Source organism: Oryctolagus cuniculus, chromosome 10, assembly GCF_964237555.1.
Source record: "Oryctolagus cuniculus chromosome 10, mOryCun1.1, whole genome shotgun sequence".
NCBI lineage: Eukaryota > Metazoa > Chordata > Mammalia > Lagomorpha > Leporidae > Oryctolagus > Oryctolagus cuniculus.
Window position 1 is genome coordinate 105,696,150 of NC_091441.1, and position 22,760 is coordinate 105,718,909.

The 22,760-nt window shown below is 51.2% G+C and overlaps 1 protein-coding gene across 8 annotated transcripts in view; it reads right to left on the bottom strand.

Moving 5' to 3' along the window:
* Positions 1 to 22,760, bottom strand: part of TRAK1 (trafficking kinesin protein 1) — a 193,291-nt gene that overhangs the window by 67,877 nt on the left and 102,654 nt on the right. For all 8 annotated transcript variants that reach the window (XM_070050990.1, XM_070050991.1, XM_051851810.2 and 5 more), the window contains one exon: positions 17,107 to 17,301. Coding sequence is in view for 4 of the 8 variants with exons in the window: in XM_051851810.2 (XP_051707770.1) it covers positions 17,107 to 17,301 (195 nt within the window). In the remaining 4 variants the exon portion in view is untranslated. The remainder of the gene's footprint in view (positions 1 to 17,106; positions 17,302 to 22,760) is intronic.

Here is a 22,760-nt window from a genome sequence, read left to right on the forward strand (position 1 = left end):
AGCAGCCACTCGGCACTTTCCATCTCACTGGAGCCTCGCACGCTGCAACCCAGGTGCACCCCGCAGTGTGCTCCTGGGGAAAGGGGCTCCGGGTTTGAGTCACCTGCCCAGGACGGCCCAGCAAACGCCAAGAGGCAAGAGCGTCTCACAGGAAGCAGCTTCCATCCGCCTCCTCAGCCTCTCTTCACTTCGTCACTAGGTGACTAAGAAAACATCCAAGAATTATTTCAGATGAAATTTTAAAGAAAATAAAAAGGAGGAAGACACACACACACATACACACACATACACACACACACACACACACACACACCCTAAAGGCTATAAAAATTCCAGTTAGCATCCTGTAGAGAAAACAAATTGGATTTAAAAGAATAAAATTTTTAAAAATGATCAGAAAAGAGTTAAAATCGAAACTATCCATGTGATTTACTGCCCTTCTGGCTCTGTCATCAATGTTGGCCATCAGCGACGTCCCTCCACCCACCCACGTCACAGCCCATCAACGTTTACATGCTGAGATGCGGGTTGGACCCAAACAAGGCTCTTTGGAGGGCTGCTGACCCCATGCGTTGGGCCAGGGAAAAATCAAGATGGGTCAGCCACACCAGGTTTAAGACAGCAAAAACCGCACCCAGGTCTGGGGTAGAAGTGATGTGGCACAGGAGGCAGGCCGTGTGGTGACCTCAAAATGAGAATACGGTTCATTGGAATTAGAGAGAACAAGCCCTGGAGTCCACCACGGACACCAGGAAGTCCAGGGCGAGCGAGCGCACAAGGCAACCACTTTTCGATTCGTGCAAAAGGAGAATGCGACAGAAGTTATTTTTAATCCCATTTAGGAAGTAGGGGAGGTGGGTGTGCACGAATCCCTTTTGTAAAGCTTTGAAGAAATACATCTCGGGGTGGGGTGGGGTGGGGTGGGGTGGGGGGGATGAGTAAGGTGACAGGGTACGGAATGAGGAGGCAGGTGCTGAGAAGAGAGGCCCACACACTGTGGCCCAAAACTCCACCTGGGGAAGGAGGAGGATCAGAGGCTCAAGAGGACAGCTCATCATCCACACCAAGGCCCCGAATTCCTAGGAGAGAAAAGCCCAACAGTCCCAGGCAGGCGTCACTAGGACAGGACAAAGGGTGACATCACAGTAACCAACGCAGAGAGCTTGTCGCTTCAGAAAAAGCCACCGGGTTACAAAGCCAATGGCACAGGTGTAGGCTTAAAAAGTCGCTCAGATGTTAATTATATTTCAACAAAGGGGTAAAACCAAATCATACAGAACCAAGAATCCCTCAGACCCAGCCAGCCTAGTTGTTACAGTGGGAGCACGAGAGACAGAGAAAGAGAGAGAGAAAATATGAATAAGAAAAGGGCCCAGCTCCCTGGAAGCTGATATGAGCTGGAATTACCCTGGACGAAAGACCAGGTAGCCCAGTCCCAGCCTCGGGTCATTCTGCCCACAGCTGTAGCCCTACTGCGGTCGGTCAAATGGTCCACCTGGAGTATATGGAAAGGGTCTTTGCAGGTATCGCTAAAGGGATCTCAAGGTGTCATCATCATGGACTCAGGAGGACACTAGGTCCAGTGCCAAATGTGCTCAGAAGGAAAGACAAGGCACAGAGCAGAGGGATACCCCCACAAGCCAGGACACCGAGGCTCACGTGCAGCCCCTGGAAACCGTGAAGCATGCAATGGATTCCCCCCACGGTCCTGAAAGCCAGACTGTGCCTGACACCTTGATTTTGAACTTCTGGCCTCCAGAAAGAATACGTTTCTATTGTTAGAAGCCACTGAGTTTTGGGGCAGCTTCCTGGGGCAATCCTGGAAAACCAATCAGCTATGCTGGGATGGCAGTTTCTTCATTTCTTAATGTCTGGTATGATTAGTAGTATATATACCCCTGGAGGTAATATAAAATACTTTGAGAAACCTCAGGGGAATGAATCAAACCCACGGTACCGATGCTGACATCTAAGTCTCAGGAGTTCTGCTGTCACTGCTGTGAGACCTCCACATTCTCTTCTGTAAGCAAAGACCTGATAGATTAAGGACACTCACTATATTTGTCAGCCAATTTAAGTGTTTAAAGGAATTCAAGGCTGGCGCTGCGGCTCACTAGGCTAATCCTTCACCTTGCAGCGCCGGCACACTGGGTTCTAGTCCCGGTCGGGGCGCCGGATTCTGTCCTGGTTGCCCCTCTTCCAGGCCAGCTCTCTGCTGTGGCCCGGGAGTGCAGTGGAAGATGGCCCAAGTGCTTGGGCCCTGCACCCCTTGGGAGACCAGGAGAAGCACCTGGCTCCTGCCTTTGGATCAACATGATATGCCAGCCGCAGCGCGCCAGCCGCGGCAGCCATTGGAGGGTGAACCAACGGCAAAAGGAAGACCTTTCTCTCTGTCTCTCTCTCACTCCACTCTGCCTGTCAAAAAAAAAAAAAAAAAAAGGAATTCAATAAAATGTCTGAGCCCATGATGATTAGCTAGGTGAGGATATGAGTATCTACATGTATTTAATACACTTAGAAGATGAAGGAATGCTATCGATTGAGGATTCGAGCACAAACAACAGTTGTGAGTTTGCCCCAGTGCGTCTGGGCCCTCGTAGATCTTGCCACAGGGCACCTCGCTCCATGTCTGACAGGTGACCCGTGCGGGTCCTACCCATACAAGCAGGTGGGCCTTGTGATGTGCACCTGTGCGGCTGCCTCCAGGGCCACACAGCCTCTGGAACACGCTCAGGGTTTCCAGAGCCTTCTACCCTTTCTCTCCCTTCAGACGGCACGGCCAGCTTCCGCCTGCCTGCCGGGGCGGCCAGGAGGCCTGACAGAGGAGACAGGAAGGCTTGAGGGGGCTTTCTCACCTCCCCCAGCCTTCCCCCCACTCACTGAAGGGCAGAGGAGGCTTCTGCAGAGCTTCTGGACTTTTCAAATGCTGCTACTGCCAGTCACTGAGCACCCGCAGCAGCAGGCAGGCAGCTAGAGTGCACAGCTTGCCCACCCCCCTCAGCCACGTCCCCCTCACTGCAGGCACAGGAGACGCAGGTGCCCACCCCACCTCCGGCAGGACGGTGGGGGACCAACACTTGGCTTTTAGAGACCACCTCCCGCTCCACAGGGCCCTGAGGAGCAAGGGGCATCCCGTGCACCTGGGAAGGGCAGAGCATCCGCCCACAGCCCACCTGCCCACCTCCAACGCTGCCTGCTGTCGGCCTGGGTGGGAGTCTCACTCCTACGGCCAGCAGGGCTCTCAGCAGATGCCAGAGGCTTTAAAAACACAAAGAACTGAGGGGCTCAGACGCCCTGGCTCCTGCTCCTGCCTCGGAGTAGCCTCAGTCCCTCACCCCGAGGAGCAGACGGGGTGAGAGCCGAGCTGTCACGTCAATTTCCCACCTGAGTCCGTTCCAGCTTTGTCTTCCATGCGCCGAATTAACATGCGAGAGAAAACTGTCAATCTGTCCCGAAGCGCCTGCCAAGCATTTCTGTTCTTCAAAAGAAAAAGGGAAAAGACACGCATGGTCGGAATCCGGTGGATGAGAGAGAATGGAAGGGGGCAGGTAGCAGGCGAGCAGGCAAGCCCAGAACCACAGGATGGGCTACCCACCAGTGTGAGCATGTGGCCGCCTTGCTTCCCACATTCCGCGCCCAGGGCTCCTGGTGCCGTCAGGCCCCCTGCCACACGGCTGCTTTGGGTCACATTCCTCAGAGAGGCACCGAGGCCCACGCCTGGGTGGGGACGTCCATGACCTTGTATGTCTAATGGACAGGAAGTGCTTTGTAGCCAGGGCCTGCAGACATTCATGTCAGCTAAAAGTGGCCCAGAAATGGGCGCGAGGTAGAGTTTGCTGGCTGGGATCTGAGCAAGACATGAGACAGGGCACAATCCCAGGACTGGCTTCGGACCTTCCCGGGAAAGAAAATGGCCCCAAGCCTTGGGAATGGCAGAAAGGACACACTCAGACCTTGGGCATTAACCAGGGGAAAGTTCATGGTTATCTATAAATAAGTTATCTATAAATAACATGACAATGGAAACATTCTGCTATGATTTTCCTAAGCAAACCTTCCCCTGACAGCCCCAGCACAGCCTCACGATTTGTCTTCCCTCCCTTCCTTCCTCCCTCCCTCCCTTCTTTAAACCTCGCCCCATCACACACAAGTCTATGTGAGAACAGATTTCTCGTTGTTCTGCCTGGCACCCCTCCCCCAGCACATGCGTGTTACATGTATGTGTACACCCGCCCACTGAAAGCACACTCCCATCCCATGTGTACAGGTTTGGTGCACACTGCCATACTGTGACTTTGTGTTGATTATTTTTTTATTTATTTGAAAGGCAGAGTTACATAGAGAGGGAGGGACAGAGAGAAAGCACTCGTCCATCTACAGATACATTCCCCAAATGGTTGCAATGGCCAGTGCTGGGCTGGGCTGAAGCCAGGAGCCTGGAACCCCATCTGGGTCTCCCATGTGGATGGCACAGACCTAAGCACTCGGGCTATCCTCCACTGCTTTTCCAGGCACTTTAGCAGGGAGCTGGATTGGCAGTGGAGCAGCCAGAACTTGAACGATGCCCTTATGGTATTATGGGATGCCAGCCTTGCAGGCTATGCTTAACCTGCTGCTCCAAACGCTGGCCCCAGGTGCTTCTATTTTTGTGTCATGTCACTAATATCTGCATCAGAACAAAGGCAATCTTTAGAAGGTGGCAACCATCAAAATGATCTTTTTCTCTATGTGGCTTTTACATTTTGTTTTGTTTTTACAAAAAAAATAAGGAAGGAGAACTTGTATTTTAAATATAAAAAAATGTGTCTGCATTTCCTCTGACTTAAGAAGCATTTATTGGGGCCAGCGCTGTAGTGCAGCAGGTTAAAGCCCTGGCCTGGGGCCGGCGCTGTGGCGCAGTGGGTTAAAGCCCTAGCCTGAAGTACCGGCATCCCGGCATCCCGTATGGGCGCATGTTCCACTCCCAGCTGCTCCTCTTCCAATCCAGCTCTCTGTTATGGCCTGGGAAAGCAGCAGAAGATAGCTCAAGTCCTGGGGACCCTGCGCCACGTGGGAGACCCGGAAGAAGCTCCTGGCTTTGAATCCGTGCAGCTCTGGCTATTTCGGCCTTCTGGGGAGTGAACCTGCAGATGGAAGACCTCCCTCTCTGTCTCTACCTCTCTCTGTAACTTTGTCTTTCAAATTAAAAAAAAAAAAAATTATTAAGCAAGGCATGAGGATGATGGGTCTCCCAAGCAAACATGGGCGCTGCCCTGGTGGGATGTGGAAACTATTTTCAACGGTTTGTAATTTTTTTTTTTTTTTTTTTTGACAAGCAGAGTGGACAGTGAGATAGAGAGACAGAGAGAAAGGTCTTCCTTTTTTGCCGTTGGTTCACCCTCCAATGGCCGCCGCGGCCGGCGCGCTGCAGCCGGCGCACCGCGCTGATCTGATGGCAGGAGCCAGGTGTTTTTCCTGGTCTCCCATGGGGTGCAGGGCCCAAGCACTTGGGCCATCCTCCACTGCACTCCCTGGCCACAGCAGAGAGCTGGCCTGGAAGAGGGCCAACCGGGACAGAATCCGGCGCCCCGACCGGGACTAGAACCCGGTGTGCCGGCGCCTCAAGGCGGAGGATTAGCCTAGTGAGTCGCGGCGCCAGCTAACTGTTTGTAATCTTTTAGAATAAAGCCTCACATGTATTCAAATCTTAAAGAAAAAAGTAGATGAGAGTTAGGTGAATATTTCTATGCTGTTCTGTCAGAGAATTTTTTAAGTTATCACAGTATGTGGAAATTTTTTGATGTTCATGGAAAACTGAATTAAAAGATACAATGGCTTTGGGTTCAAAAAATTTTTCAGATTTGTGCATAGAAATGGAATTCTCATGCACTTTTTCAGGATCCCTGGTCTGCATGGATTTCAAAAATTTTTGTACCAAAATAAACTCATCTTTGAATTCCATTTTCCCACAAACACCTTGAAGTATCTCATGCTTTCATTTGAAAAAGCAAGCAACACTATAATTTCTTAAAAATGGAAATCAGAAGTTCCAACTCTCCTAATTCCTGTTGCACGATACAAAAACTCTCATATTTAAAAACTGTTCTAAAGCAAAAAAAAAAAATGAAAAAAAAAATGATGGGATATCTCTGACTAGAGGGGAGACATCACACAAAGGCACATCTCAGAGAACCACAGAACCTGCGTGCTGATTAATTTCCAGATAGTCAAGTCCCTGGGGGCAGGCACTGCTGCCTGGGATGCTGGCATGCCACATCAGAGTGCTGGTTGGAGGGTCAGGCGCTCCACTCCCAGTCCAGCTTCCTGCTACTGCCTCTGGGATATTGCAGGGGACGATGGCTCAAGTGCATGGGTTCCTGCCACTCAAAACAGAGACCCAGAGGGAGTTCTGGGTTCCTGGCTTTGGCCTGGACCAGCTGTAGTGGCCATGTGGGGAGTGAACCCATCGATGGAAGATCTGGATCTCGCTCTACCTCCCCAGCTTCCCCCTCTACTGTTTTGCCATTGAAGACAGCATTAAAAAATTAAAAAAAAAAACCAGGTGCCAAAGCAGTAGCAGTGATGTTCCCAGGCCACACCCAGGCAGAGGATGCAGACCTGGCCTCTACCTCAGGAGTGCTGGCACTCCAGCTACCTCTCTTCCCTACAAACCACCACAAAGGAAACCTGTCCTGTCAACACCCCGCGGAGACGGGGCCCACCCTCCAGGGGCAGACTCACTCTCTCAACTCTCCCCAACGCCACAGCACCCCTGCATCTCGGCGCCCTCAGTGAAGCTGCCCTTGGAAGGGAGTTTGAGAAAAAGCTGAGCCCCTGATAACATTTTGAATTAAGAAGACCAACCAATCGCATTTATGTGCCATAGTCACATCAACTTCAGTCACTAACGATTGTTAACCATTTTCCAAAATTTCACTCACGGACAACTACCGATACAGACTAAGAAAAAGGAACACATTCGTCCTCAGGGTTCCCGTAAGGAAATCTTTAGGCTATGTTCAGACTTCCAAAAACCAAATCTGGAGTGTGCATGTTGGCAGGGTGAGGGGGATTGCTCGCAAGTAGTAACTGGCCCACTACCTGCAAGTAAAAGGATTTGGTTACATACATGACACCCACAGCTGGAGCTCAGGGGAGGTGCGATTCTGTCCATTTTAAGTTCCTCAAAAAACACACCAGACCTTTTCAAATCAGAAGATCATAAAAAAAAGAAGAGGTATGGGGTGTCCTTGGAGCGTCACCCCACAGAAGGGAGTGAGCTTGGTGCAGCTGGGCTCCGGCCCCGCTGCTCACCCTTCCTGGGCAGCCTTGGGCCGACCACGGATGAATACTTCGGGCCTTGGCTCCCTGGCCTTTCATGGGAGGATAAGAACGGTCTTCATTATGGAGGGTGCCGGAAGCACCACAGGGCCTCGAACACGATAACGCTCAACTCCTTTTCTTGGGATTTTTAGTCACTTATTTTAACTCTGAAAGAGACAGCTCGTCCATCCACCAGCTTCACTGCCCACCTGTCCCCAACAGCTGAGGCTGGGCCAGGCTGCAGCCAGAGCCCAGAACTCAATCTGGGTCTCCGCTGTAGGCAGCGGGGATCCAACTACTGGAGCCATCACCTGCCGCCTCCCAGGACTGCCTGAGGAGGGAGCTGGACCGGAAATGGAGGAGCCAGGACTCAGACCAGACACTCCGATACAGGATGCAGGCGTTCTGTGCCAACTGCCTGCCCCCTGTGGATGTCCGTTTCATTTGTCACTGGCCACCACCATCTGCACACATCCAGTGGAAACTGAAGCTGACACCTGAAAAGGAGACTTCCAAGTTCAAAGAGGCATCCGGCAATATCCATGTCTCCACCCAACATTCCTGGGGTGGAGAAAACCAGGAAGTTGACTAAATGTCACCCCACACACTCAATTACTCCCTCGACATCCACTCATTGGGTCCCCTGTTAATTTCATGACTCAACACACGCCACCAAGAACAAGCCATGTTTACTGCATTCATTCAAGGAACTATTTCACAGAAGTACTGCCCATAATGCAGTTCAAGGTGACTTTAAAACAGTCATAACTTCAAGCCCAGGAAACCAATCTCTAGAAATGCACCCAAAGGCACTCAGGTGCTGGGTGAACAAATACTTACCCAACTGGATGTTCACCTGTGTGTTACTTGGGGTAGGACTAGAAATAGCACCGCTGTGGTGTAGAGGGTAAAGACTTCACCTGCAGCACCAGCATCTCATATGGGAGCCGGTTCGAGTCCCGGCTGCTCCATTTCTGATTCAGCTCCCTGCTAATACACCTGGGAAAGCAGTGGAGGATGGTCCAACTCCTTGGGCCCCTGTACTCAAGTGGAAGACCTGGAAGAAGCTCCTGGTTCCTGGCTTTGGATGGGTGCAGCTCCAGTCATTGTGGCCATTTGGGGAGTGAACCAGCAGATAGAAGACTTCTTTTCTATCTCTGCTGTTCACATAAATAAGTAAATCTTAAAAAGCGAGACCCAGTTGCCTCATAAGCAATAAGCTGTTAGATATACATGATGGAATATTAAGTAATAGTGATTATTACTTAATCCTCAAGAATTTTAATACCTGGAGAAATGTTTGCCATAGAGTATTAATTTAAAAAGCATTAATTTAAAACGCATATCCCCAAATATGTTAGTTGCAAGGTAAACAAACTAGAAACACTTCACAAAAAGTGAAGTGTGTAAGTTGCTAAGTTAGTCATCATTTTGTTTTTATTCCCCAAATTATCTAAAATCAGCACAGCATTGTGACCAGAAAGAAACACAGCTATTTTTAAAACCTGGCTTCTTTTAAAGACTGTTTGTGCTCACCAAGACGCCAGGCATCAAAAGGGAGGAGTAGAGAAATGGTTTCCCATGATCCTCTAAAGTGGTGACAAGTGTGCCTGCTTCCTCACCCTGGAAATCAGAGACGGAACCCTTCTCCCAAAGCCACCTCCTCACCAACAGAGTCACTTGACTTTTTAAAAAAAAGCCACAACAAGGGGCCTGCGCTGTGGCTCAGCAGGTAAAGCCACCGCCTGCAGCACCAGCATCCCATACGGGCACTATTCAAGTCTCGGCTGCTCCATCCTTGATCCAGCTTCCTGCTAATGTGCCTGGGAAAGCGGTGGAGGATGGCCCAAGGGCTTGGACCCCGCACCCACATGGAAGACCCGTAAGAAGCTCCAGGCTCCTGGCTTCGGATCGGCGCAGCCATCTGGGGAGTGAATCAGCCGATAGAAGATGCCCCTGCCTCTCTGTAGCTCTGCCTTTCAAATAAATAAATAAATCTTTAAAAAAAAAAAAAAAAAAGGCCACAACAAAAGGAGACCAACAGAGAGGGTCCAGGACTTCCTTGGGGTGACAGTGATGAGAGTCTTTAGAACCAAGGCTGTAATGCAAATGGAGTGTCTGTGGATTCAAGAGACAGGGCAGGAGTCCTTGAGAAGCGACAGGGTCCTGACTGTGAGCACCTGCTGCATGTCTCCACCCTCCTGAGGCACCAGCACAGATGACAAGTGTGTGTTTGGTGTCATGTGAGATTCCACAGGTAGACGCCAGCCGCAGAGGGACACTGGCTGAAGCAGAGGTGGTGTGGGAGAGAGAAGACCCCGAGATGGGATGCTGCGAGATGTTCACGTGGAAGGAGAGCCAGGAAAAGGGGGATTTAGCTGACAGAAAACCATAGTGGAGGAAGAGGAGAACCTGGATGCTGCCACGTGCAGTTCGACTGCACCCAAGTCCTTGCTGCAAATAAACCCTGGGGTGGGAAACACTACGTAAGACTTCTCATCACGGGGAACCATCTCCTGGTGCCCCTCCCACAAGGGAGCTTCGCAGGCCACGTCTCACCATCAGCAGGCTCTTGATGGGCTGGGGCTCTGCCCCAAACCTGGAAATGCCAGGTCCCTTTCTCTGCCCATGGCTGGGCCGGCAACCGAGCTCCACCCTCTGTACAGAGTGGGAGCAAAGCAGGGGGACCAGGCCCTCATGTGGGCAAAATGAATAAAACGGGGTAGGTCAGGGTGCGGGTTCCCCCGTGACGAGGACGACCTGGCACAAAAGCACAACGCTGAAGAGTGGCTGAGACTTTCCCAACTCACCTGCTCCTCCAATTCTCCCAGGAGCCCTCGCAGAGCCCACCACACAGTGGGTCACTGCCAGCCGGCAGGCCACCGTCCCCTGCAGCCCAGCACCTGGGCTCCTATGAATGCAGCTGCTTCTCTACCAACGCTGATTTGCAGGTGACCAAACCTGCCTCTGCCCTCTGATGCTAATTACTGCATTGTGGGTTTGTCACAGACAGTTGAAAACAGCACATGCTGCTTCTACAAAAACCAACTTTACTATTTTGAAATACCCTGTCAAGGACTGAATGGCTGATCAGATGTGGATGAAACAGATTTTTAAAAACTTCACTTAACAAGCCGGCGCCGTGGCTCAATAGGCTAATCCTCCACCTTGCGGCGCCGGCACACTGGGTTCTAGTCCCGGTTGGGGCACCGGATTCTGTCCCGGTTGCGCCTCTTCCAGGCCAGCTCTCTGCTATGGCCAGGGAGTGCAGTGGAGGATGGCCCAGGTGCTTGGGCCCTGCACCCCATGGGAGACCAGGAAAAGCACCTGGATCCTGGCTCCTGCCATCGGATCAGCGCGGTGCGCCAGCTGCAGCGGCGGCCATTGGAGGGTGAACCAACGGCAAAGGAAGACCTTTCTCTCTCTGTCTCTCTCTCTCACTGTCCACTCTGCCTGTCAAAAATAAAAAAAAAATAAATAAAATAAAATAAAAAATAAAATAAAACTTCACTTAACAAGATGAGATTATTTACTATAAATCTAGTGAATGAGCATATTTCCAAAAGTTTGTGAAAAAGGTACTTGAAAGATAAACTTTTTGGTGCAAAAGCTGTTCTTGAAATCCATGTATCGTTTTTCCCACGAAGCTGCAGAGAGGCCCCACATGTGTATCCTCCTGGTGCGCTGATGAAGATCAAAAGTGCTCAGAACAATGCTGGCAAACAGCAAGTGCTCAACACTTGCTCATCATCACCACCACCACCTGTCACCACTGTGGACGTAAATCCTTACAGAGAGTGATGAGGACCATGAAGACAGGACAAAGAAAGGCCACAGAAGAGGGGCACCATCCGTGAGTGGCCTGGGGAGGAAGACCCAGAAAAGGAAGCAACGGGGCAGAGGGGGCAGCCACTAGGTAGGGTCATCCAGTCTCAGGTGTCCCGGCGGTGGGCATGGGGGCAGGGGGACGCGGCTGGCTGGGGACAGGGCCAAGAGCCATGTCACAGGATCTCCAAAGACCTTGCATTTTATCAAAGGGCAACAGGAAGCAAACCAGCGGCACAACTAGGCTGGATTTTACACTAAGATAAGAGGAGGGCGGGGACGGGAGGGCAGGCGCGGGGAGGGTGGGGTGGAGAGGCAGCAGCTTTCCCTAGAGCGGAGGCAGCAGGCCAGAGAAGGCATGTGGGGTACCATCCAGAGGAGGGTTGAGAGGCCCACCGATGGCTAGGAGGCATTTACTAAAGCTACTCTGTATGGGGCCGGGAGGGGGAGGAGCCACTTCTGGCAGTGGCTGGGTTAAGCTCACAACTGGGTACATGAGGCTGGGGAAGACGGGAGAGGAAAGGGCCTGGGTGGGCAGGCATGTGGCAGTCACCGTGTCACCGTGTGGCTGGCCTGCCCAGCCTGGGAGAGAGAGGACACAGAAGCAGGCCAGGCACGCCCACATTTCAGGCAGCACCTCTAAGCCACTTGAAGACAGGAACGAACGTTTCTGTTCCTGGGGGTGGGGGCTAGGCAGGGTCCATTTTTTAAAAGTCCTGGGTAGACCAGGGACACTGGGGAAAGCAGCTGCAAACACTGGCCAGAGAGATGGCAGGGCAGCCCAGCAGCCAAGCATCCAGAAGGCATGGCCACTGTGTCCACCAGGACAAGGACACAGGTCAGGCAGGGCGAGGGCAACGGGAGCCTCCAGGCACAGTCCAATCAAACCCCCACCCTAGATGCTATGGGTCCTTGAGTCTCACCCTGGGCGGGTTCCCACTGCCCGGGAGAGCCCTGGGCAAGGACACCATGCCATGCCCAAGGCCGGGAATGCTATCCACCCCACTGCACCACAGCTCACTGTGCTGTGCAACGTGGCTGGAGGTCCCACAGGGGGACCCAGCTCCACAGTGCCCAGGTGAGGAGCAGGGAGACCCCAAGCAAATCTTGGTACCAAGGCAGGCCGCTGGGGCCTCGGGTGCACAGTATGGTTAGAGGCAATCAAGTAGCTTCGATTTTCAAATTTAAATTTAAATCTACTTATAAAAATTAAGGAGCCAGCGCTGCGGCTCAATAGGCTAATCCTCTGCCTTGCGGCGCCGGCACACCGGGTTCTAGTCCCAGTCAGGGTGCCAGATTCTGTCCCGGTTGCCCTCTTCCAGGCCAGCTCTCTGCTGTGGCCCGTGAGTGCAGTGGAGGATGGCCCAAGTGCTTGGGCCCTGCACCCCATGGGAGACCAGGAGAAGCACCTGACTCCTGGCTTCGGATCAGCATGGTGCAACGGCTGCAGCACGCTGGCCACGGCAGCCACTGGAGGGTGAACCAACAGCAAAAAGGGCAAAAAGGAAGACCTTTCTCTCTGTCTCTCTCTCTGTCCACTCTGCCTGTCCAAAAAAAAAAAAAAAAATTAAAACGGCAAGGAGGGAGCTGGTTTAATACACAGGTTCTCCTCTCTGCCCCACCCTAGCACAGAATGTCTGCAGAGGCCCTGGGAGCTTCTTGTTTTGGGTCCCACCCAGTGCAAAGTCCCCGGGCTAGGCCACAGGAGAAAGTCCATCAATAACCCAGGAGATGTTTTGAACATCTTGGCGGGAATTCAAGTCAGTCAAGTACTCCGATAGGTGCCCATGAGTCACTCCATAGACACTGGTCCGCAAATCCATTAATGACTTTACAGTACAATCAAACAATAGAACAACATCTTGAAACTATTTTTTTTAAATTTTTATTTTATTTATTTTGAAGCTTAGAATTATGATGAGGAAGAGAGAGGTTTTCCATCCACTGGTTTACTCCCCACACAGCAGCAATGGCCAGGGCTGGACCAGCCAAAGCCAGGACCCAGGAGCTTCCTCTGGGTCTCTCACATGGGTGCCAGGGGACAAGCACTTGGGCCATCACTTTTCCCAGGTGCATTAGCAGGGAGCTGGACTGGAAGTGGACCAGCCAGGACTCAAACCGGGGATGATGGCATCGCAGGTGGAGGCTTTAGCTGCTACACTACAATGCCAGTCCCCATCTCGAAACACTTAACTTGCTTCATAATCTTCTCTTTAGAGAAGACTGCTTTGGGCAGACTCAGAGGTGGGCTGGTTGGCAGGACACACACCCCAAACGTTTATGTTTCCCACCAGTGTTCCTTAACCCCAAAATTACACAGAGCAGCCCCTGAAAAAGTGACAGAAGGAGCGGGGGCTGCCTGATGAGAAACACTGCCAGCTTTGCACCTGGCGTCTGCTAAAAGCTTAGGGACCAGAAAGGTCGACAGGACTCAGGGATTGGGGAGACGCCGGCGGACCTCAGGACGGGGACAAACAATGCAGGGGAGAAGCAAACCCCGGTTTCCAACGCAGCTGCTCCGGGCTAAGTGTCTGCTGGGACAGCGCCCTTGAGCCATGAGATGAGCTGAGAATGTTGGACTCACATTTCACAGAGGAGTGACTGAGGGATCCTGCAGCTGAGGCTTTTGGGTGGATTAGGGTTGTTCTGTGTTTAACCTGAAGAGCTTTATTCTTAAACTAGCATTTTTTTTTTTAGCCTCTTTTTCCTAAACGTGGTTAAGACATGGAGTCAGACCAGACAATGGAGGCTCGAGTCTCAACACCTCATCCATGAGCCGTGTGACCCTGGGGAGGCCTGGGAGCTCTCCTGAGCCTGGTGTCCCCAGTGGCAGCAGGAGGACTGGGAGGGTATTTAATCCAGAGGTCACTGTGGGGATTACGTGACATATGCAGAAAGCAGCAGGAACTGTGTCTGGCATCTGCTAAACATCGACTGTTCTTTCTTCCTCCGCGACTGCCCAAGCCCAGTTGTCCCATACTCGTGGGTCCATTTGCTTTGTGGGTCATTTTCCTTTCCTGTGCTTCTCAGCCCCACCAAGAGTTAAGACTGCACCTGACAGGGGGGTGGTGGTGGTGCCCACAGCTTCCTGGCCTCTTATCTGCATGCCAGTGAGGGTCTGTATTTTTTTTTTAAAAAGATTTTTATTTATTTGACAGGTAGTTACAGATAATGAGAGAGAGAGACAGAGAGAAAGTCTTCCTTCTGTTGGTTCACTCCCCAAATGGCCGCAGCTACGCCAATCCGAAGCCAGGAGCCAGGAGCCTCCTCCTGGTCTCCCATGTGGGTTTAGGGGCCCAAGCACTTGGGCCATCCTCCACTGGAGGGTCCATATTAAAAGCCAAGCATGGTTCTCTACTCAGGGGATCGCAGACAGGAAAGGGGGTTGAGTTTATCCCACTCCCTGGCAGTCTGCTCTGAGTGGTGGAGCAAGGTGTAGGTGGGCCTCTCATCCAGGGGTTCTCACCTCGGGGAGCAGAACAGAACCCCCAGGAGCTCCTTATCCCCACTCCCACCCATGACAACCTTGCCCTAACTGCAGCAGGAGATAACACCCAGAGTGAAACCGGAGGCTATGCCGTCTTCTTGTGACCTCACACCGACAAGACATTGTGAGTCACGGTGCAGTGGACACAGCATTGCCCAGGGGACAACATGTAAACAAACACACGAAACCCAGGGAGGACACCATGCGCAGAGCAGGGCTCCTAACCCGTGCCTCCCCCTGACCTTCTGCCAGTTTGGCAAGGCCCACAGACCTGGCCCAGAGCAAAGATTTGAAGACACGAAATGCAACACTGAGGACTGCAAAGGGGAGTGTGTATACTCTACGATGGTTACCGAAATTTTAAAAAAGGAAAGTCGGTGATATGAACCCCAACTGTTTACACAGTAAGTGCTTCTTTATGAACCCATTAACAAGTCAGACCCATCAGCACAGCTAGTAACAAACACAGCTTCAAAGCAGTGGGTGAAAAGCAAAGGTAGTGTTTCAACGCATCAGCTTCCACCATGGCAACATGAAAATATCTGGTGACAAAGTCACAGGTCCTGCTGAAACCACGGTGCTTTGCTGCCTGTGCCCCTGACAACGGGAAATGCTGCATTTCAAAATCCATAGAAATAAAGATGCCGTCTGCCTTGCCTTTCCAAGTTCCCCTAGTTTCTCTCCATGGGCCCTCTGCGGGGCCCAGGACCTCAGTTTGAGAGCTCTGCTCTGTAGGATCCTATAGTTAAGAGTGAATGCGTCATGGTTCAGTTGCTACTTAGCCAACAGCCACCGCGCTCTCAGCACAAGGAAACACAGGAGAAAACAGAACGAAGGGAACACGTGGAGGCAACTATGCTCAAAGAAGTCTCAGAATCTCCGCTCAGCGTCTATTTTGGTTCTTCCAGTTTTATGACAAGTGCGTTATCTACTGCCAAATCCACTAGAATTCCTTTTATAGATACTACATTATTATATATGTTTATATTACATATAACACACATACAGAAGTATACAACAGACATAATCGCTATTCAGGCCTACTGTTAAGTGGGTTTTAGTAACGGGGTCACTGTGGTGGAATAAACAAGAAGCTCCCCATGCTTTTACTTCCTCTGCAATAAAATGGGCCCTGCCCGAGTGTAAACATTTGATAGAGATGAAATGAGGCAATTCGTGTGAAAGTTTTTTGAGCATCGTGCCCTCTGTGACAGAACCACAGCGGGCCTCCCACAAGACAGTAAGCAACACACAGAAGTTTCCTTAAAAAAAAAAATTTCTGCTGAGAATTCTACTGTACCAAGGCGGTTACTCCACACCGCATCTTCTACCTAACAGTACATCTCCTTGGTGACAGGACACCACAGAAGTGGCTTGCCAAGAGCTTCCCATAAGCCACACGACACAGCAGACACGCCGAAGCTCTGACATTAACCATGGGACAGCTCTGCCTTGCAATGTTTATTTCATTTTTATTTTTACTGAAACTGGTTATCTGGTCAAAAACAAAACACAGGGTTTACATCAGGCACTAGATATAAAAACACAAGTTAACTGAAACAGAACTCCTTTCTTATTAGTATCAAATAGAGAAAACCTGAAAACAACCCGGAAACACCCTGAAGGAGACACATGGAGTTCCAACTTGTCTTTTACGAACGATCTCACAAACCCAGAGATCGGTTTGTACTCATGAAAAGAATGACAGAAAGCTTCTAGGGATGCATCATACACGGGCTTTGAACCAAATCATCTCCAGGATAAAAGCCCAGGATTGTTGGACTTTTTTCTAAAAAAAAAAAAAAAAAACAAAAAAAAAAACACAAAAAACAAACAAACAAAAACAAACTGGGGGACACAATGACAGATACGTAAATGACAGGGCTGCTCTGAATTTCTCAACAGCAAAACTGCATCCAAAAAGGCCCCTCTTGACTAAACATCAGAATCACTAGATATCGATTTCTTAAATTCTCCCCTTTTCCTTCAAGTCTGCATTATGAAGTGTCACGCCCTTGTCATCAGGGACACACTGAGAACTCACCCCAGCCGGCATCATTTGCCCTTAGATAACCAGGTTAGCGAGCCATCAGACACGAGTTCCCCACCTTGTACACGTGTCCTGCTATGTCACATCAACAAGCTGACGAGAAGTCCCCAACACCTTTGCTGTCACCTGCAGACAAACTCCTTCTGCTAATAAGAGTTTCTGAGGATCTCCAAGGGGAGACGGGAACATTTTCAAATCCTCCTACAGTTAAAACAAAGTATGTTCCAGTGACGGCCCCCCGACCCCAACCACTCCAAAATTCCTCCCTGGTGCATTTAAAGTCGACAACGCGTACGTCCTAACATCTATAAGCCACACTTCTTTGGCCACCTTCCCATGAGTGGCAGGCCACAAGACATGGTCCAAGCTCTCATTTAAGGCCCTGGCTGAGAAGGACCGGTCGTCAGAATGATGTCACAACATGGAAAAGGCAACCACTTACGGAAGTACTTTAGGGTCTCTTCAATTTGCTCGGTGGTGAGGTCGATGTTGGCATCTGGAGAAATGAGAGGTGTGTGGAGCCAGTCGTCGTGGTCATAACCGTAGATGGTGTCGGCTCTTAGCTTATAATGGGGCAGCTGCTCCTCCAGCAGGCTGATGATCTCGACTTCCGGAAGGTCAGTGCTGTTGCACACATCTGGAAGGAAGACCAAGACAGCAGAGATGAGAGCCCAGACCCGGTTACGGCCTTGCGCCTGCTGGTGTCTGGTCAGTTATCTACAGTGTGGAGACCCCAGACAAGGCCATATTGGGGGGTCTTTTTCAGATTTAAATCCTCCTCTTGGGGCTGGCGCTGTGGCGTAGTGGGTTAAAGCCCTGGCCTGAGGCACCGGCATCCCATATGGGTGCCAGTTCTAGTCCCGGCTGCTCCTCTTCCGATCAGCTCTCTGCTATGGCCTGGGAAAGCAGTGGAAGATGGCCCAAGTGCTTGGGGTCCTGCACCCACATGGGAGACCTGGAAGAAGCGCTTGGCTCCTGGCTTCGGATCGGTGCAGCTCCGGGTGTTGCGGCCATCTGGGGAGTAAACCAGCGGATGGAAGACCTCTCTCTCTCTCTCTCTGTAACTCTGTCTTTCAAATAAATAAAAGAAATCTTTAAAATAAATAAATAAGTCCTCCTCTCAAAACTGAGACTTATAGAGGGTAGACCAGATGCTTACTGAGTATAAGGTGGGAGGGACAATTTCTGATGTTCTATAGCACAGCAGAGTAACTTTCTGAAAATAATTGAGTATTTCAAAATAGCTCGTAGACAGGACACTGGATTTTCCTAACACAGAGAAGTGATAAATGTTTAAGGCGACAGATAAGCCAATTACCGAGATCCGAGCATCATATATGGTAGACATCTATTGAAGTGTCACACTGTACCCCATAAACATATACAATTATTATTATAAGTCAGTTAAATTTTTAATGCATTCTTACTGGCAAGCCCTACCCAAGGTAGTTCCTGCTGTTTTTAGTGCCTTCATTATCAATGAAGCTAAGTCTTTTTCCAGCTCTTTCTCTAGCTGTCTACTATCAACCTTTCCATGCTTAAGCCAAGCCAGTTACAATTTCACCAATATATGCCTAACTTCTTCCTGCCATGCTCCCTCACCTAAAACTTTGCCTTCATTTAATCTACTCATGCATCTGCTCACTCACATCTACACACCCATCCACCCCTCCTACCTTCCTTACCTCCTCCCATCCATCTATCCACCCAATATCCTGAGGGCCGAAGGCACAGGAGATACAATGGCGAACACAACACTCTTGATCCTGTCCTTGCAACACTTGCGTTCTTTTGGGGAATCCAACGATTACACCCCGGAGGTGCCTATCCTTCGAGGTACAGCTTACAAGCCACCTGTTCCCTGACACGCTGGTGTTCTGAGCACTCTAAACAGATTAATCTCTCCTCCATCTTCTATATTCACACAGCACTTGGCCAAAACTTGTGTTACTACATCTACTCAGTTCTGTCTTCTGGGTCTGTCAGTGCCTGATTCATTCTTCATATCCACCGCCTGTACCCCATCACCCTTGGCCCAGGCCGTGCCCAGGAGGTTCGGAGTCGTGCCTACGCTGGTGGACCAACCCATACAAAGCACATTAACACAGGCCTTTTAATTAAACTGCAAACAGGACAGACAGAACCAGGACAGGGGACAGTTTTACCCTACTTTTCTACCCCACAGTTATCAAAGGAGAAATCTAAACGAAGAATTAAATACAGAGAAGGAAATGCGAATGAGTGTTAATTATCAATGAGTTCCGACATCAGCCACTGTATCAGCCCATTTTACAGAGGCAGTTGGGACCTAGGACAGTCAATGGACCCAGAAGGCAGCCATGGTCTTGTCAGCTCATAAGTAAGCCAAACATCTATGGTGCACACACAGCACCAAGTCCAAGAGAGGAGACTTAACTCACTCCTTCATCCTCGGAGTGAGTCTTCAGTGGCGGAAAAACAACCAAAACATGACGACCCTGAAGGTCAATTCTTAACCAGCTTGTTGCTCCATGTCCTTGACCTGGAGTGGAAAACCAAGGCAGGACTGAACGGCAGAGGAGCATCAAGCATGCATCTCGGTCTCCTGGCCCTCTGTGGGTGTTAGCAAGGGCAGGGGGAAAAGACTCTCTGGACAGATAAAACCACACAGGGCAATGCAAAGTATTCCTGCGGTATCTGGTCAAACAGGTCCTAAATCAGAGTACCTGGGTCTGATACCCATCTCTGGCTCCTGACTCCAGCTTCCTGCTAATGCAGACCCTGGGAGGCAGTGGTGATGGCTCAGGCAACTGGAAATTGGGTCCCTGCCACCCACATGGAGACCTAGATTGAGTTCCTAGCTCCCAGCTTCAATTGTTAAGGGCATTTCTGGAATGAACCAACAGATGGAAGATATCCCCCCTCTCTGTCTCTCACATACATACATACACACATACATATGTGAGTGTGTGTATGCAGTGTTCCTAAACATGGCAGGTAGGCAGTTAAAGGAGAAAGGCCATGCCCTAGACTCACTCACACAGAGGAACTAACTGGTGCAGACGGCAGCAGTACGTGCTGGAGGGCTGCAAGCTGGGAGGCAGCAGGAAGAGCCTAGGGCAGGGAGTCGCAGGGGAAACACAGCAGGAAGAGCAGGCAGGGCCTGTCCCTCTCCTCCTGTCCCTGCCCGAGCCACAGCCCAGGAAGCAGCAGGGTAGATACGGCGGGCGCTGCTCACTCTCAGGTACAAGGTGCAGACTCCTGCGCTTGGGACAGCCATGCCAAGAGCCCTGTCTCCTCTGTGTTTAATAAGAAGGTGGAGCAAGCAGGAAAAAAAAAACAGAATCACGGGAAAAGGTTAAGAACGGCAGGAGGGGATCCCACCCCTCCCGGAGCCTTCCCCAGCCCACAGCACCCCTTCTCACGCAACCAGATACGCAAAGCTGCACTGGAGAACACGGCTGCTCGGGTAGTCAGCGTGGTTTTGCAAAGCACTCAGGAAGGAGTTAATAGAAAGTGGGGGCCGCTCAGAATTTTTCTTGGCGCTTCAGGGAGCACTTTGATCCTGTGGGGGAGACCTACATCTCAATGTTCAGGCTTCTCCGTCTGATGTGGGAAATGTCATAGCAAGCACGCGTGGCATTTCTGTCAGCCCCAAACCAGCCCAGAACCTGCCCTGTCGCTATGCAAAGGTCTGTCTGCCGCCAACATTAGTTATGTTCCCCAAAGGACACAGCCAGCAGCAGCCCAACCTCGAGACAGAAGCTCTCTCTTCTCTCCTCCTGTCTCCCACCCGTAACAAAGCATCACCAGAAAGGCTCACGATGGGCCACAGAAAGCAAATACTCCCGCTTCTCACTCTCAAGTGAAGAGCAAGTGCCCGCATGGCTCACCTCTGCGAGACACCTCGCAGCTGTCAATGTCAAGGGGATCTGGGATCAAGGAGGCAGACGGACACCCATCAGTGGGGGCTCTTGGCTCCAACCATCACTTCCCAGCAGCTCCACAAAAGCCAGCGCCAGGCAGGGGCCCAAGACATTCCCATGTGACACGCCCCCAGGACAGGCTGGTGCCAGTGCTACTTGGTGGCAGAGAAGGGAATGGAGTCCAGAAACAAAGTCCCTTTCAAGAACAACACAGCTGGCAACTGCACAAGAGCTAAGCCTGGACCTGTCCTTCCACGCCCTGGGCTGCAGGTCAGCCTATTCACAGTGTGGGTCCTCCTGCCCGAGAGATTCTGCTTTCCTTAAGGCGTGCCAGGACCAGCGAGGCCAAGTACCAAAAGGCACGGCTGTGCCAAAAGCTCTGTAGGTTTGGTTTTTCTGTAAAGTGACCAGCCATAAAAGCATCAGTGAGCTTCCAGATGCCTGGAAGGCCCAGAGGATTCCTGCACAGCGGAAGATCGAAGAGACAGCCCAGTAGCTCTCCTTGACCTTGGCTGCAGGCCCAGTGGCCCCGAGGGTTCCCTGTGGAAGCAGACACCATGTTTGACTCACGAAGACGACATAGGCAAGGCCTGAGGTTGGGGACACTAAACACAAGCACCTTCGAGAATTCCCCAGCACTGCTATCCTGTGCCAAAGCCAGGCCAGGGCCTCCGCAGCGTTCTCTGACCCTCCATGTCTTATGGGCAAGGAAGCCAAGATTCACAAGGGCTGTGGTCAAGCACAAGCAACTTTATACCTAAGTGACAGATCCGGTCTGACTGAATGCTACACTGGTCCCTCAGCCACCTGCTGCCCAGGGCCCAGGAGGGGGCCCTGGAAACGCCGGGTGGGGGAGGAGGGATTCCCAGGATTTCATCATCAGGAAGTGTCTGTTCTAGCAAGGCGGGACACTGCAGACTTGTGGCACAGGTGCTGACAAATCAGGGTGGTGTCAGAATGATCTCCCCTCTTAGGGCGCAGGAAGCAGAGGGACTTGTCTGCAGAACCAGGCAGAGTCAGAGGTCAGTGCAGGGCAGCCCCGCCCCATCCCTTACACTCTGTGGGGTCCTCACGTCCCCACAGCTCCGACTCTCATGGCGAGGAAGCCATGGAACATGTGCCCAGCTTCTAGAGGGAGACACAGTCCACTCCTCCTCCTGACTCACTGCTGTCTGCTCTCCCAGAGGAACAAGTTGGACAGGAAGTCATGTTGCAGCCATGGTTTTTAAAGACACCAGAAAGACACCCACGGATTCAGGATCACCCTAGCCAGGGGCGGGCGTTTGACTCAGTGGTTAACATGCCTGTGTCCCATATTGGAGTGCCTGGTTTGGTTCCCAGCTGTGGCTCCCGCTTCTTGTGAATGTTCACACTGCCAGGCAGCAGGTGAAGGCCCAAATGATTGGATCCCTGCCACTCCTCTGGGAGACCTGGGTTGAGTTTCCAGCTCCAGCCTGACCCACCCCAGGCCATCCATTGTGAGTATTTGGGGAGCTCACTTGCTCTCTCTCCTCTCAAATAAATAAAAAATAACTATAATCACCCTACCTAGCCACAATGTCAAATCCCTGAAGATGATGTGTGCAGACTTCATTGAGAGGCTCCAAGGAAAATACTTCTCAGGGCAGAAGGACCAATTTTACCAAGACTCTGAAAACCACTCAAAAAAACACCTGTGGTTAAGGGGTTAGGATACAGAACAGTTTTGGGGTGAGAATTCACAGGTGAATCACCCACTCAGTACTTCCCTCAGCACTGAGCCAGGAGTCGAGGTTCAAGTCACCATCCCAGATGCACAACCCAACTCCTTCAATAAACTGACAATGAGTTGTTTTAAAAAACACACTCCCAACAGAGTCTCCAATGAAGGCTATCAGCTTCCTGATCAACCCCAGACCCCAACAGGTCTATAGCTTCCAGCAGGTGCATACTAACAACAGCTACCCCACCAACCTGCGGCCTGCCCAGCCCCTCAAAGGCCAGGCTCAGCTGGGCAATCAGGGGGGACCCCCATGCCCACCTGACCACACTGCTGCTGGTGCCATCTTTGGAGAGACACCTTTTGATCCCAAAACCACCCTGCTGTACTCCTCCACCCAGCTCCCTATAAAGTGCTTCATGGTTCAGCCTGCAGCTCTCCAGGGAAGAGGCTGTGATTATGTCTCGAAAGCCAACCCTTGTTCCTTCCTTT